Here is a 16383-nt window from a genome sequence, read left to right on the forward strand (position 1 = left end):
AGAGTGATTGTCTTGCATGCACAAGGCCTCTGGGTTCAATCCCCAGCACCATATACACACACAAAAAAAACTGTCAAATCTTACTGTATGTTAATTGTATCTCAATATAATTAACACAAAAATTGTTTAAAAAAATTATGGTTAACTTAAGCGTATCTAACATTAGATGAAATGGTAAATAAATTACAATCTAGCCACTTGATGAATTATTGTGCAACCACTACAAAATATGTTTATCAGAAATTTCCTAGTAAGGGCAAATCATTATACTACAGTGTTTAGCTAAAGAAAAGGTGGTTACAGAATTCTGTGTTCAGAATGATTTCAAATGTGGAGGAAAATGCATTTTAAAGAGGCTCAATGGAATATGTATTTCTCAGTGTGATCCTGGAATCTGATTAAAGTTGCATTTGTATAATTGCCTTGTTCTTTTCCAGAATCAGATTGAAGCAGAATTGAATAAACATTGGCAGCGGTTGTTAGAAGGGCTTTCTTACTACAAACCTCCAAGGTATGATGATTCCATGAGTCTTGTAATTTCTCTGAGGAAACTGGCATAGATTAAACCATTCTTACAGATTCCTTTATTATATTGCTGGGTTAGGTAGATCAGAGAGAATATAGTTTAGTTATCAATTAAAAAGAATATGGTACCTTTTTTTTGTAGTGAAAGAAAGGGAAATTTATTCCAGAAATGTAATATTGTACAATCCACTTATCTAACCTGTGTCTGAGGTTGTGGATTCATTAAGTATTCAGTTGCTATTCTTAATATTTATTTATGGCTTGCCATGTTTGTGTGAAGCACTAGCTAATGGCACAGAGCAGTGAACAGTGATATCAACTGACACTTCTGTAGGGTTTACTGTATACCAGTTTAAGAATGCATTTTGACACATCATTCGTAAATGGAGTATAACTTCTCATTCTTCTGGTTGTACATGATGTAGGTCATATAATCACATATGCACATAGGGTCATAATGTCTGATTCATTCATTTATCATTCTGTACCTCCATCCATCCTCTGCTTCCTTCACTCCCCTCTGTCTAATCCAGAGTACCTCTCTTCTCCTCCTTTATTGTGAATTAGCATCCACATAGCAGAAAAAACAGTCAGGCCTTTGATTCTTTGGTATTGACCTATTTTGCTTAGCATAACCAATTGTTTTTTTAAGCATTTGTTTTATCATTAATTAATCCTCATAATGACCCTTTGAAATCATTATTATGTTTTGTGGTACTGGGGATTGAACAGGGTGTCACGTATGCTAGGCATGTACTCTACCACCAGACTGCATCCATCCCCAGCCCTTTTTAATTTTAGTCTTAAGACAGGGTCTTGCAAAGTTACCTAGGCTGGTCTTGAACTTGTGATCTTCCTCCTTGAGCATCCCAAGTAGTTGTGATTGCAGACCTGCACCACCACACCTGGATGAGATAGTTTACTCTTTTTTTTTTTTGATACTGAGATCGAACTTAGAAGTGCTTAAACCATTGAGCCACATCCCCAGCCCCCCGCTTTTTTTTGGAGAGAGAGAGAGAATTTTTTTTTTAAATTTATTTTTCAGCTTTTGGCAGACTCAACATCTTTTTAGAGAGAGAGAGAGAGAATTTTAATATTTACTTTATTTTTTTTAGTTTTCGGCAGACACAACATCTTTGTATGTGGTGCTGAGGATCGAACCCGGCCCGGACACAACATCTTTGTTTGTATGTGGTGCTAAGGATTGAACCTGGGGCGCATGTATGCCAGGCGAGCGCGCTACCGCTTGAGCCACATCCCCAGCCCTCAACATCTTTATTTGTATTTGGTGCTGAGGATCGAACCTGGCTCCAGGCGAGTGTGCTACCGCTTGAGCCACATCCCCAGCCCCCCAGCCCTTTTTTATATTTTATTTAGAGATAGGGACTTGACAAGTTGCTCAGCCTTGAACTCACCATCCTTCTGCCTCAGACTCTGGAGCTGCTGGGATTACAGGTGTGCACCACTGCTCCTGGCTAGTTTTCTATTTTTAACAATAATAATAAAATATGTTGTTAGACAAGAATGGGGGGCTGGAGATGAAACTCAGCAATAGAGGGCTTGCTTAGCCATCCTTTATGTTGTGGATTTTCTGTGAAATGTGAGAATCTTTTTAAATATTTTTTAGTTGTCAATGGATCTTTATTTATTTTTATGGTGCTGAGAATTGAACCCAGTGTCTCACACGTGCTAGGCAAGCGCTCTACCGCTGAGCCACAACCCCAGCCCCTTGCTTAGCATCTTTAAGGCCCTGGGTTTGATCTCCAGCAACCCCCACAAAGAAGCAATAGAGATTCATTTATCATCATTCCTACTGTACGTCTTATGCTGTTGTACATCAGAGTCCCGTCATCCTCATTTCCCTTCTTGTGGGAGACTGACATAGTATGTGACCAGCATTTGTCTCCCCTTCTGATTGGTGTGGCATTGTCGGTCACTTTGTGATCTGTTTGCCTAGGTAACCGTAGATGTTAGCCCCGATCTTTAGGGTCAAGCAAATGTGTCTTTGTGGATGGGTGTGCCTTCCTACATCCCCATGGGATATTACCCCTTGCCCTGTTTGGGATAGAATGTTCCATGGAAACACCTTTTGTGTGTCCCCTTGTCTTATTCTGCCCTTGTGTGTGGCCTTCCCAGATGTCAGTCAGTCTGCTGACAGCTGGCTAACCCCATTGAAACCTGACCCCTTGTCTCATTTGAATGGCTTTTTCTCAATAAAAGGGTCAGCATGTGTGCTCTCTCCCTCTCCCTCCCCTCCCTCCCTCTCCCCCCCTTTCTGCAGACCCTTAAGTTCAGAGGAGCCATCATAGCACCCCCAAAGAAAAAGGTATTTCTATCTCTTATGTGGTTATTTCACGCAGCCCAGTTCCCCTGGAGTGACCCCTGAGTGTTTTAGTCGCGTGCAATTCGGCACCTTCTACTGCTGAACATCTGTTGAATTTATTACATACTTTTTTTTTTTTTTTAATTTTTAAAAACATTTTTTTAGTTGTTGATAGACCTTTATTTTATTTTATTTATTTATATGCGGTGCTGAGAACCGAACCCAGTGCCTCACACATGCCAGGCAAGTGAGCTACCACTGAGTCACAGCCCCTTGAATTTATTGTCTTTATCATCTTTTTTCTCTCAGGTTAATGATGAACTTTTTGTTGTTGTTTAGCAATGAATTCTTCCTCCTTAATTATTTTGAAATACTTCCTAGATACTATTTTACCTGTAAATACTTCATTAAATATCTAAAACATAAACTTTAAAAAAATATATAATCAATACTTTATCACACTTAGATACTCTTATTATCATTGTTTCCATTTTACAGGTGGGGAAAGTGAGGCACAAAGAGGTTAAGTAATTTACCCAAGGTCACACAGCTAGTAAGTGGTGGTATCAGGATTCAAACCTGGCAGTCTTACTCCAGTGTCTCTGTTTTTAATTATTATTCCATGTCGCCTCTTTCAGAACTTTTGTTTCCCCTGTATACTAACCTTTATTTTTTTTTAATATATTTTTCAGTTGTTGATGGACCTTAATTTTATTCATTTATTTATATGCGGTGCTGAGAATCAAACCCAGTGCCTCACACATGCTAGGCAAGTGTTCTACCACTGAGCCACAACCCCACACTAACCTTTATGTTGTGGATTTTCTATGAAATGTGAGAATCTTTTTTAAAAAAATCCAACAACATTGTGTTTCAGGTCATAGAAAGGACATTATAGCTTTTCGTTCTTTGATTTTTTTTTTTTTTAATATGCTGGGGTTCGTACCCAGTGCCTTGCACCTACTACTTACATGCTCTATCACTGTTTTCTTTAAAAAAAAAAAAAAAAAATGTAGTTGTAGATGGACAGCATGCCTTTATTTTATTTGTTAATGTTTATGCGGTGCTGAGGATCGAACCCAGTGCCTCAAGCATGCTAGACAAGCACTGTGCCATTGAGCTACGGCCCCGGCCCCTCTATCACTGTTTTCTACTTTTATTTTCTAAAGAGAAAAATGCCCTTTGCAGTAACCTGGAATTTGAGGTCCTGTAGTTTTTTTTTTTTTTTTTAAACTAAAACTAAACTCTAGACTTTTGGAATTTAATCAGTTTTTTCTTTAATTCCCTCTCTTACAGAATCCAATCCAGGAGTACTATATTGCAGTTAGTTATGTCTCCTAAATGTCCACTTAGCTGTGACAACATCTCAGTTTTTTCTTAATTTTCATGCTCTTAATTTGGATTTGTCTAATGTTTTTCTCATTAGACTTTGGGTGTGAGTTTTGGGAAGAATATACAAGAATATACAGAGGTGAAGTACTTTTTTTTTGGTCTTGGGGATCGAACCCAGGGGAGCCCTTTTTTGTTGTTGTTATCATAATTGGACACAATACCTTTATTTTATTTATTTATTTTTTAAATGTGGTGCTGAGGATCAAACCAAGGTCCTCACACGTGCTAGGTGAGCTTTCTACTGCTGAGCCACAACCCCAGCCCCTGCAGCCCTTTTTAAAAATATTTTTATTTTAGAGAGAGGGTCTCACTGAGTTGCTTAGGGTCTTGCTAAGTTTCTGAGGCTGGTTTTGAACTTGTGATCCTCCTGCCTCAGCCTTCCATGCTACTTGGGATTATAGGCATGTGCCACTGTGCCCAGCTGAAATACCATTCTTATATCAGAGGGCATGTTCCTCAAAATTAGTAGTAGTGGGGTCTGGGGTTGTGGGGTTGGGTTCAATCCTCAGCACCACATAAAAATAAAAAAATGAAGGTATTGTGTCCAACTACAACTAAAAAATGAGTATTAAAAAAACATTACTAGTAGTGTTTACCTGGTTCACACAGTTACTTGTGGGGTTTTCTTCTGTAGTTACTAGTTACTTTGTTCACTTTCCTTACTCTTTTTTTTTTGGAAATGGGTTACTGGAACAGTCCACTGTTCATATGGGGTGGTGGAATTAAAACTCACCTCTTGAGGAGGCAGCATCTGTGTGTGCTATTTTGGAGTCTCCTTTAAGGAAGACTTTGCCCCTACTCCTTCACCTATTTAATCACTCATTTAATCAATAAGAACTCATGTATATGTATTTTGTACCATTTTTTATGGTTTTGGGGGTGGTACTTGGGATTGAACTCAGGGCCTTGTGAATGCTAGGCATATTCCCCCAGCCCCCTCTATTTTTGTTAATATTTTGTTCCTTTGTTAGACTTTGGGAGTTCTTTCAAATTGATGTCTGTTTTTTTGTTTTTTCAATATTTCCTTACTTTAGAGCCCTAAAAAATGCTTTAGTCTCATATTTTTCCTGCCTCAGCTCTAGAATCAATAATTCTCCAAGGAGTCCTGGTTCCTTTTATGGAAGAATGGTATTAGAAACCAAGATTGGGTTCTGACTGTGTTTGCTCTTACTGGGATGTCACAACTTCTAGGCCTTCTTTCTTTTTTTATAGTACTGGGGATTGAACACAGGGACACTCTACCACTGAGCCACATCCCCAGCTCTGTTTTGTATTTTATTTAGAGACAGGATCTCTCTGAGTTGCTTTGCTCCTTATTTTTGCTGAGGCTCTTTGAACTCGTGATCCTCCTGTCTCAGCCTCCTGAGTTGCTGGGATTCCAGGCGTACACCACAGATTTTGATAATACATGTGTGTACACTAACAGACCTTGTTTTACATTTCATCTCAAATTTTTATTAGCTGTGGATTTTTGGTAAGTTATTTTCTCTTTCTAAGTGTTGATAATTCCATTTGTAAAATGGGGTAATAGTATTTATCTTTTAGGATATTTCTATGGATGAGAAAGAATTTAACCTAGCAGATTTATAGGTAATATCCTTATAATTTAAAACAGACATAACTTATTTTTTATTACTGGGGTATAACGAGTTTTGTGTCTTAAAGTCTATAGTGGAGAATGTGTGTGTGTATTTATAGAGACCTAAATGGCAGGAAAAAAGCCTGTAGTAAAAATATCTAAGAAATTTTATTTTAAACCCCTAAAGGGTTATTGAGAATGAGGAAATGTTCTATTCTTTTCATAGTCCAAGTTCAGCGGAAAAAGTGAAAGCTAATAAAGATGTAGCTTCACCACTGAAGGAACTGGGCTTAAGGATCAGCAAGTTTTTGGTGAGTAAAAAGTAGCACTGACTCGGTTATTGCTTGTGATGTGAACATATGTGGTTTTATTGTTAGTACAAATTTAGTTTATTTCAATTTTAGGAATTAATTGAATATGTTGTGTTTTAGAAATACCCAAGTTACAACTCTTCTCACCAAAGTCACATAGCGAAGTTGCCCGACCCGTTTACTACATATCATAGAGTTTTCTTCAGCATACATGTGTTTATCCATTTATTTGGTACTAGGGATTGATCAGGGGCACTTAACCACTGAGCCATGTCTCCAGACCTTTTTATTTTTTATTTTGAGACAGGGTCTCATCAAGTTGCTGAGGCTAGCCTTGAACTTGTGATCCTCCTGCCTCAGCCTCCTGAGTTGCTGGGATTACAGGTGTGCGCCACCATGCCTGGCAGCATACATGTTTTAAATTGACTACATTTGTGTTTCAGTACTTAGCTGTTCTCATTCAATTTTTAGAGCCCATGTTATGCCTACTGCTATATTAATGTGCTTGGTAAAAAAGCACTTGTTTCTGGAATGTGGTATTGTCATGCAAATTGTGTGTCAGTGAGTGGCCCCTTTTCTTCTACTTGGGTTAAAATTGTTATGTTGTATGGAAAAAAAAAATTTTTTTTTGTACTGGACCACTGAGCTACAACCCCAGTACTTTTTTTATTTTTTATTTTGATTTAGGGTCTTGTTAAGTTGCTGAGGCTGGCTTTGAACTTGTGATCTTTCTGCCTCAGCCTCCCAAGCCGCTGGGATTACATAGTGTGAGCCACCATGCCTGGCTGGAGGAAAAATCTTTAGTGCTTTGCATGCTGTGTGTGGTTCTGAGCTGAGGTGATTGTTCCTAACTTAAGAGCTCTACATTTCAGAGTCTTGATGAAGAACAGAGCGTGCAGTTGCTCCAATGTTACCTTCAGGAGGATTACAGGGGTACTCGGGACTTGCTCAAGGTCTGTGGTCTGCCCAGCTCTATCAGCTGTCTTTTCCTTGGTGGTTTTAGATAATTTAGGGTTTGGGCACCAGTTCTTTCAATAGAGGTGGGTTGTCAGATATAGCCATTCTCAAGAAAGGCTTCCCAAGGCTTAAAAAACAACAGATCAGTTCTCATACGGAGGGTGGAGAGGTCAGAGCATGCCATGCTAATCATAGAATTGAAAGAGCTTCCTCCTTGCCCAGCTACTCATTTTACAGATGAGGAAACTGAGGCCAGAGGAGAGGCAGGGAAGGATTTGAGCACAGGTTTTGGATACATTTTAATAAAACTAAGGTAAGAAATGCTTATAAAAACAAGTGGGCACTTATAATCTTGAAATGTGAGACTTTTTCTTTCTTAATTGAGTTTTGCCTGTGAGGTGACTTCTTGACTGTTGTTTTTCCTCAGATGGTCTTGCAAGATGAGAGGCAAAGCCAGGCCTTAATCCTGAAGGTCAGTAGTAGTTAACATTTCCTTTTTATTATTTTTTTCTCCATTTTTTGGTACTGGGGATTGAACCCACAGGTGCTCTACTACTAAGTGACACATGCAGCCCTTTTAAATATTTATCTTGAGACAGTCTTGCTAAGTTGCTCTTAGGCTGGACTGAACTTGTAATCCTTCTGAGATTACAGATGTGTGCCACCTCACCTGGCTACCATTTCCATTTTTTTAAGGTATAGTTGGGTGGCAGTTTCGACTTTGTCTTCCTGAGCATTGCTGGTTTTTGACTCGTCTGCTAGGAGAGTTTGAGGTTTTAGTGCAGATGCTTATTTGCTCATTTGTGAAACAGGAGGGTTTTATCCCCTGGCCCAGCTGAAGGGTTTTCCTGAAGGAGATCAATTGTTCAGCTACTAGTGTTGGGAACTGGTTCTTGGTTATCTTTTCTCTAATTCAGCAGCATTAACTTGTATTTCTTTGTGTGTGTGTGTGTATGTGTGTGTGTGTGTGTGGTGCTGGGGATTGAACCCAGGGCCTTGTGCATGTTAAGCAAGCAGTCTACCAACTGAGCTGTATCCCCAGCCCTAACTTGTGTTTCTTTATTTCCCACTTCCCCTCCTGGAACCTTCTCATTTAGGATTTAGTTTTAAAAGTGGAATTTGTGACTTCTAAAGCAGTTTCTCATTTAATATTTAGTAAGACTTAAGTATATTAGTTATAAGCAGTTAGAACATTTATCAGTGAGCGGTATTTTTATATTTGTTTTAATGTGTTTGGTCAGCCAATAGCATTGTATATTACTTGAATGCTCCGAGAAATCATGCTTGAAATTTTTTTGGAAAGCTTGTTTTAATAATTTCTTGTATCACCTTCCATGGCTTACCTAGTTTACAAAGATCTTTTGCATTTGGGGGGCCTAGTTCAACATGTTTACATTTTTTGTGACTGCTTATGTAAGTTCATCTTTTCCATCCATGTCTTTATGTGATCTCATTATCAGTAATTATAAAATTGAATATCCTCTTTCTAAATGTGAATAACTAATTTTGAATCTTTGGGTTCTTTCCAGATTGCAGATTATTACTATGAAGAAAGAACCTATATTCTTCGTTGTGTCTTACACCTTCTCACTTATTTCCAAGATGAAAGACACCCCTACAGGGTAAGCCTATTGAATCCTCTTGGTTCTTTCCAGCCTATATCATTCAAACCTTTTAAATATATTATTTGTATTTATTTGAATATTTATCTTTTTTGGGTATGGATTATTCTCTTTTTCTTTTTTAAGGTTGAATATGCAGACTGTGTTGATAAATTGGAGAAGGAACTAGTTTTAAAATATAGGCAGCAATTTGAAGAGCTATATAAAACTGAAGCACCAACTTGGGAGACGCATGGGAACCTCATGGTATGTGTGCTTGTGCTCTCCTGTAACCTGTGGGGAGTGGTGTGTCCTTGCTTATGGAGCCCCAGGCTGAATTATTTGCTAATGTATAAACTGGCACATGTATGGATTACTTTCAGAAAGTTAATGACTTTAATTTTAAACAGTACTTAATTCTGGACCTTTTCCTTGGACTTTCTTTATTTTCTGTTCTCAATGAAAATATGCTGTTAGTGGTTATTGATACTATAAACCCACAATTTTGTCTTTTTGTTTGTCATTTTCTATCAAGTATGTGATGTTAGTTTGACTGTTTTTATCCTAAATTCTAAAGCAGCATGCATTTATAGATTGTAGGTTGGCCTTTCTTTGTTTTGTTTTTTGCTACTAGGAATTGAATACTGGGGTGCTTAACCACTGAGCCACATCCTGAGGCCCCATCCGCCCTTTTTAGAGACAGGGTCCTGCTGAGTTGCTTAGGGCCTCACTGAAGTTACTGAGGCTGGCCTTCAAACTGTGATCTTTCTGCCTCAGTCTCCCAAACCACTAGGATTACAGGCATCCACCACTACATCCTGCGCTTTTGTTTTGAAGAGAAAACATTTTTATTAAAACCCGTCAACAAAAACAGACATTAACTATTTAAAATGTTTAATGGGAAAAAACGGCCCACTTAACATTTCTGTCTCCCCAGAAAGTTTGCAAGCAAAAGCATAAAATAGTAATAAAAGCATAAAATTCCCAGAAATAAGCAGTCCAAAATCAAAATGAAGAGGACTTTAAAATGCTATAAAGGGTGTTAAAATAAACATAACCAAATGGAAAGACCATTTTTCTTGATTATAAAGATTCAATACTATAAAAAAATCTAGTTCATCATACATATGTTAGCGTATCACTTTAATGTAGTCCCAGAAAAAAAATACCAGTAAGTGTGTGTTCTGCCTTTTTTCTGGTACTTGTACTGGGAAAACTAATTAGAAAACTCATATTATGGAACCACCATATCATATATGCATGGAGGGTAACTTATGGAATTATCCCACTCCTTGGCATATATCCAAAGTACTTAAAATCAGCATAATGTAGCAGCTCAATTCACAATAGCTAAGCTGTGGAATCAACCTAGGTGCCCTTCAACAGATGAATGGATAAAGAAAATGGAGTCTGTATTCACAATGGAGTATTATTTAGCCATAAAGATGAATGAAATTATGGCATTTTCCAGTAAAAGGATTGAACTAGAGACTATCAGGTTAAGTGAAATAAGCCAGTCCCAAAAAACCAAAGGCTGAGGGATGGGGATATATAGCTCAATTGGTAGAGTGCTTGCCTTGCAGGCACAAGGCCCTGGGTTCAATCCCCAGCACCAAACACACAACACACAAAAAAACAAAGGCCGAATGTTCTCTCTGGTGTGGATCTAATTTACAATAAGGGGGAGTAGAAGATCTTTGGATTAGACAAAGGAGAATGAAGGGGAGGGAGGGAGATGGGCATAGGAAATTATAGCCAGGGACTAGAGCTGTACCTCTGTGGTAGAGCACTTGTCTGGTATATACAAGTCCCTGGGTTCAGTCCCCTGTACCAAAGAAAATAATGATAATAAGGTGGGCGCCATAGACTGGTGCAGTGGTGCACGCCTATAATCCTGGAGACAGGAGGATCATGAGTTCAAAGTCCTCAGCAATTTAGTGAGGCACTAAGCAACTCAGTGAGACCCTGTCTCTAATAAAAATATAAAATAGGGCTGGGGATGTGGCTCAATGGTCAAGTGCTCCTGAGTTCAATCCCTGGTAACCAAAAAAAAAAAAGAAGAAGAAGAAAATAATGATAAAGAAATAAAAGTAATATTTAAAAAAAAAGCCACCGGCACCACAAATAAATAAATAAATATCGATCTATCAACAATTAAAGAAAAAAAGTAAGAATAACCGAGAAATTTTTGAAAAAAAGAAAATAATGAAGGAAGATTAATCTTACCAGATAATAAAACCGTAACAATTTTTAAAATATGGAATTGGAAAATGAATGAATAGGCTGTTGAATAAAACATAATAGAAATCCTAGATGTAGACTCGGATACAGGTAGGAAATTTAATATTATATTAAAGTGATTAAAGTGGGATTTCAAATCAGTGGGAAAACATTGGATTATTTAATAAGTAATGTTGAAACTACTCGATCTGGAGAAAAATTAGCATTTCTTTCTTCAAACGTTTTGTTATATGAAAATCTGAATGGATCCATGATTAAAAGAAAAATTTAAGCTGTAAATGAAGTATGTTATTTAATTTCAAATATTTAATGTTTTTCCTAGATATCTTGTTAACAGTTTTTCATTTGATTCTGTTATTATCAGTGAACACATTCTGTATCATTGTAATCTTTTCAAATTTATTGTCCTATAATTTATGGCCCACCATATGATCTTTCTTGGTAAGTGTAGCAGGGAGGGACACCTGAAGGAGTGTTTATCTGGCAGTAGTTGAGTGTGATGGTCTACGAATATCAACTGGCTCAATATGGTTCAGATCTGCTGTGTTTGCTGAGTTCTGTTATCATACAGCATGGTTTTATTAGCCAAAAATTCCTATTAACTGAATGCCTTTCCAGGTGATCTGGGTAAAATAAATTATGACATTTTTAGTGGAATACTATGCAGCAGTAAAAATAAGGGGACTATTGAATAGACTATGGCATATCAATAAAATTGATTACTATATGTAAAGCTTTAAAAAGGAGTGAAACAGACTGGAGTTGTAGCTCAGGTAGAGTGCTTGCCTTGCATGTGTGAAGCCCTGGGTTTGGTCCCCAGCACCACATAAAAATAAACAAATTAAAAAATAAAGTGTGTGTGTGTGTGTGTGTGTGTGTGTGTGTGTGTATATACATATAAAGGAGTGAAAAACAGGAAATAATCTTTTTTTTGTTTTAGCTTTTTTTTAGTTGCAAATGGACCCATACCTTTATTTTATTTTTATGTGGTGATGAGGATTGAATCTAGTGCCTCACAAGTGCTAGCCGAGTGCTCTGCCATTGAGCTACAACCCTAGCCCAGGAAATAATCTTAAGATATATTGTCAAGGGGCTGGGGCTGTAGCTCAGTGGTGGAGTGCTTGCCTCGCATGTATGGGCCACTGGGTTTGATCCTCAGTAACACATAAAAATAAAGATACTGTGTGTTCATCTACAACTAAATAAATAGCTTTAAAAAAGAAAAAAAAAAGATATATTGTTAAATGAAAAAAGAAAGGTGCCTGATAGATAGTTTGTGCAATGTTATTTGGTTGAGCTAAGGGCAGTGGCGCTTATCTGTAATCCCAGCAACTTGGGGGACTGAGGCAGGAGGATCCCAAGTTGAATACCAATCTCTGTAACTTACTTAGTAAGGCCCTGTCTTAAAATAAAAAGGCTGTGGATGCAGCTCAGTGGTAAAATGCCCCTGGGTTCAGTCCCCAGTACCAGGGGAGTGGGGGATATTATATATACACACAAAACAAAATTTGGATTAAAGATAGATTAGAGAATGAGTAAATGGATATATATAGTATACTGCTGAAAGGAAATACGAGTCTCAACACTGGCTGCTTGTGGAGAGGGGTTTGGATAACTAGGCAACAGAAATAATAGGGAAGGGGCTGGGGTTGTGGCTCAGTGGTAGAGCACTTGTCAAGCATATGTGAGGCACTGGGTTCAATCCTCAGCACCACATATAAATAAATGAATAAATTAAAAAAAGGTCCATTGACAACTTATTATTTTTAAAAAATTGTAGGGAGAGGAACACCTTTTTTCCCCCACTTATACTTTTTGAATTTCTATAATGTGCATATATTCTTTCTTTCTTTTTTTCTTTACTTTTGTGGTGCTGGGGATTGAACCCAGGGCCTTGTGCAGATGAGGCAAGCACTCTACCAACTGAGCTATGTATCCTCAGCCCCAATATAATGTGCATATCGCATGAAATACAATTTTTTTAAATTTTAAAGAGATCTTTAATTTCATTTTCCCATTTTTTCTTTCTTGGTTGTGCAGACTGAGCGCCAGGTGTCACGCTGGTTTGTTCAGTGCCTTCGGGAGCAGTCCATGCTGCTAGAAATTATTTTCCTTTACTACGCATACTTTGAGATGGCACCTAGTGACCTACTAGTATTGACCAAAATGTTTAAAGAGCAAGGATTTGGTAGTAGGCAGACTAATCGGCACTTAGTGGATGAGACCATGGATCCATTTGTAGATCGGATTGGGTAAGTCTGAGTGAATTGAATATCATAGGAGTTGTATAATGTTTAGAGCACTGATACTGTAGAGATTCTGTAAATAAGTGAGGGGGAAAAGTGGACTTTTCCTTTAACTGGTGTAGAAATAGATGGGCCTACTGACTTGTTCTTTTCATATAGGAGCTGAAGACTGGACTTAAGGGGGCATGTTCTTGAAAGTATAAGGTTCTTTTATTTCTTTTAAGGAGTTCATTCATTCAACAAACAATAGTTGTTGAGCAACTGTTACAGGGTAGACATCAAAATGCTAAGAAGACTGATATGGCTTAGGTGTTCTCTGCTCTTTGAAGCCATATCTGTTGACTTTGGAATTTCTCATTTTTTTTTCCCACTAATGGCCAGGGACATAGCCACATTTTGAGGATTATTCCCTCTGTGAGCAAAGATGAATGCTTGAGAAATAAGATGGCTTACCAGGGTTAGGTATAAGTGGTGGCTATAGAAACCTTTAATACTAGATCTGTGCTGCCCAGTATGGTGGACACAGATGCATATGACTGTCAGATACTTGAAGTGTGGCTGGTCGTATTGAAATGTACTGGAAGTATAAAACATATTCTAGATTTAGAAGACACTGTGGGAAAAGAACTTTAAGTAACTTAGTAATGACTTTGATAGGGAAGTATCTTACATTTCACCTGGTCTGTTGTGAGCTTCAAAGCAGCACATGAGACTAGTACCATTTTTCTTTCCAGCTATTTCAGTGCCCTTATCCTGGTGGAAGGTATGGATATTGAGTCCCTGCATAAGTGTGCTTTGGATGATAGGAGAGAATTGCACCAATTTGCTCAGGATGGGCTTATTTGTCAGGTGAGCTTGGAAGAGCTACTTTTTTTTCCTGTCAGATGGTTTATAGTTAGTAGTGTGTTCTTAAACACTGAACTATCCTGCTGCATAAAATTTTCAGTGATGTGAATTTATTAAATAGTTAATTAGATTTGGAAGAAGTCTGGGTTTTTTTTGGTCATCCTTATAGAGGTGACAATTGAATTTGTGAGGGCATTTATCATGGAGATGGTATAAGAAGAAAAGATGCCTGAAGACAAAACCTTGGGGATAGTCTGTTATTTTGGGATTTGTGAAAAAGGAAAAGGGGTGAACATTGAGATGAGGTAGTTAGAAAGGTAGAAAATGGGCCAGGTGTGGTGGTACATATCTGTAATCTCTGTGATTTGGGAGCCCAAGGCAGGAGGATTGCAAGTTTGAGGCCAGTCTCAGCAAATTAATGAGATGCTGTGCCAAAATAAAAAAGAAAGAGCTAGGGATGTAGCTTATTGGTAGAGCATTTCTCTATAATGTATAAGGCCTTGGGTTCAATCTTCAGCACCAGGAAAACAAAATTAGGAAGGAGAATCAAGGTAATGAAATTTATAGAGTTTTCATATGAGCATGTGTTTTACAGTTTTAAATTAAGACTGCTTAAAATCAATAGGAAAAAACTTCTAAAGGGAAAAGTAACTGAGGCGCTTGTTAGTGAGCTGGCTGGGATTTAAGAACAGTGAAATATTAGAATGGGAAAGTGAGACCTCTTTGGATGAATGAAATGCTTATTGAACTTAACTCTTTCTCTTCAGAGATACAGATATGTTTTCTCCCTTCATTAGGATATGGACCACTTGATGTTGACCTTTGGGGACATTCTACATCATGCCCCGGTGCTTTTGGCCTGGGCTCTCCTCCGTCACACCCTGAACCCAGAAGAAACAAGCAGTGTGGTCCGGAAGATAGGTGGCACAGCTATCCAGCTGAATGTATTTCAGTATTTGACTCGACTACTGCGGTCACTTGCCATTGGGGGAAATGATGTGAGTCCAGGTTGTTGGTTGAGTGTCAGGGGCAAAAAAGCTGGGCAGAGCCATGAGAACAGTGAGAATCCTAATAGTGAAGTGGATAAGAGTGAAAGTGTAACTAACCTTTATAAAGCAGACCCTGCTCAGCACTTTCTAATTTAATCCTGATTATCACTTTGTTTAGGATTATATTGTCTTATTTTATGCATTAGGAAATTGAGATTGAGGGAGGTATAATTTGCCCAAAACGACAGTAGCCAGTAAGTGGTGGATAGTTTGAACTCATTATCTGACTCTTTGCCAATAAAGTGTGTTAGAAAACAGGGTTGGGCCATTTTTGACTGGGTATTCCTTTCTGGGGGACTTACTCATTCAGCTGGACCAGGATGAATGGAAATTCTCTTGAGCCTTGTGTTGGGGATTATTTTGAGTGATATGGCTCACATAACTTATTTTGATGTACTAAAATAAAGATAGCTCAGTGGTCGTTACATTTGCCTAGCATATGACACCCATGGTTGGATTCCCAGTACCACAAAAAATAAAATGAAACTTTAGGTTCGGCATTTACGCTCCTTGGTATGTACTCAGAGTCTGAGTTGGAGACTAATGAATGTCCACACACAGAAAAACTGTGCACAGATGTTTATAACTTTATTCATAATTGCCAGAATTTGAAGGCAGCAAAAATGTCCTTCAGTAGGTAAAGTAAACTGGCAAATTCAGACAATGAGTATTATTCAGTGCTTAAAGAAATGAGCTATCAAACTATGGGAAGACATGGGAGGAACCTTGAATGCATATTACTAAGTAAAAGAAGCAATTTGAAAAGGCTACATGGTGTGTGATTCTAAGGATAAGACATCCTGGAGAATTCAAAACTCTTGAGACAGTAGAAAGAATATTGGTTAATTGGTAGAGGGGGGATGAATAGGCTGGGTATGGAGGATTCATAAGACAATAAAATGGCACTGTATGATGTGAACCTGAAACTGCTGTAAAACAGTCTATAAAAAGGAAACCACAGACTTTAGCCAAAAGTTCCTGCTGGCTGGCACTGGCTGATTAATGATGGCAGTTCAGGCCAGGTGTCATTTGTATCAGCTCATAGAGACAGTAGTCCTTCTGTAGGCTGGATTGGGTTTTCTTTTTAAGAGAGAGAATTTTAATATTTATTTTTTAGTTTTCTGCGGACACAACATCTTAGTTTGTATGTGGTGCTGAGGATCGAACCGGGCCACACGCATGCCAGGCGAGTGCGCTACCGCTTGAGCCACATCCCCAGCCCTGGATTGGGTTTTCTTTTCCCCCATACAAACTTTTTTTTTTTTTTTGTCCTAATTAGTTATACATGACAGTAGAATGCACTTTGACACATA

General features: G+C 38.1%; 1 protein-coding gene across 4 annotated transcripts in view; it reads left to right on the forward strand.

Moving 5' to 3' along the window:
- The window catches only part of Nup188 (nucleoporin 188), a 55042-nt gene that overhangs the window by 9368 nt on the left and 29291 nt on the right, over positions 1-16383 (forward strand). For all 4 annotated transcript variants that reach the window (XM_071601038.1, XM_071601039.1, XM_027943161.2 and 1 more), the window contains 9 exons: positions 438-511; positions 6046-6130; positions 7003-7083; positions 7515-7559; positions 8617-8709; positions 8836-8955; positions 12970-13181; positions 13910-14024; positions 14819-15019. In XM_071601038.1, coding sequence (XP_071457139.1) covers positions 438-511; positions 6046-6130; positions 7003-7083; positions 7515-7559; positions 8617-8709; positions 8836-8955; positions 12970-13181; positions 13910-14024; positions 14819-15019 — 1026 coding nt within the window. The remainder of the gene's footprint in view (positions 1-437; positions 512-6045; positions 6131-7002; positions 7084-7514; positions 7560-8616; positions 8710-8835; positions 8956-12969; positions 13182-13909; positions 14025-14818; positions 15020-16383) is intronic.

The sequence above is a fragment of the Marmota flaviventris genome, chromosome 13 (genome assembly GCF_047511675.1).
Source record: "Marmota flaviventris isolate mMarFla1 chromosome 13, mMarFla1.hap1, whole genome shotgun sequence".
In the NCBI taxonomy this organism is placed as follows: domain Eukaryota; kingdom Metazoa; phylum Chordata; class Mammalia; order Rodentia; family Sciuridae; genus Marmota; species Marmota flaviventris.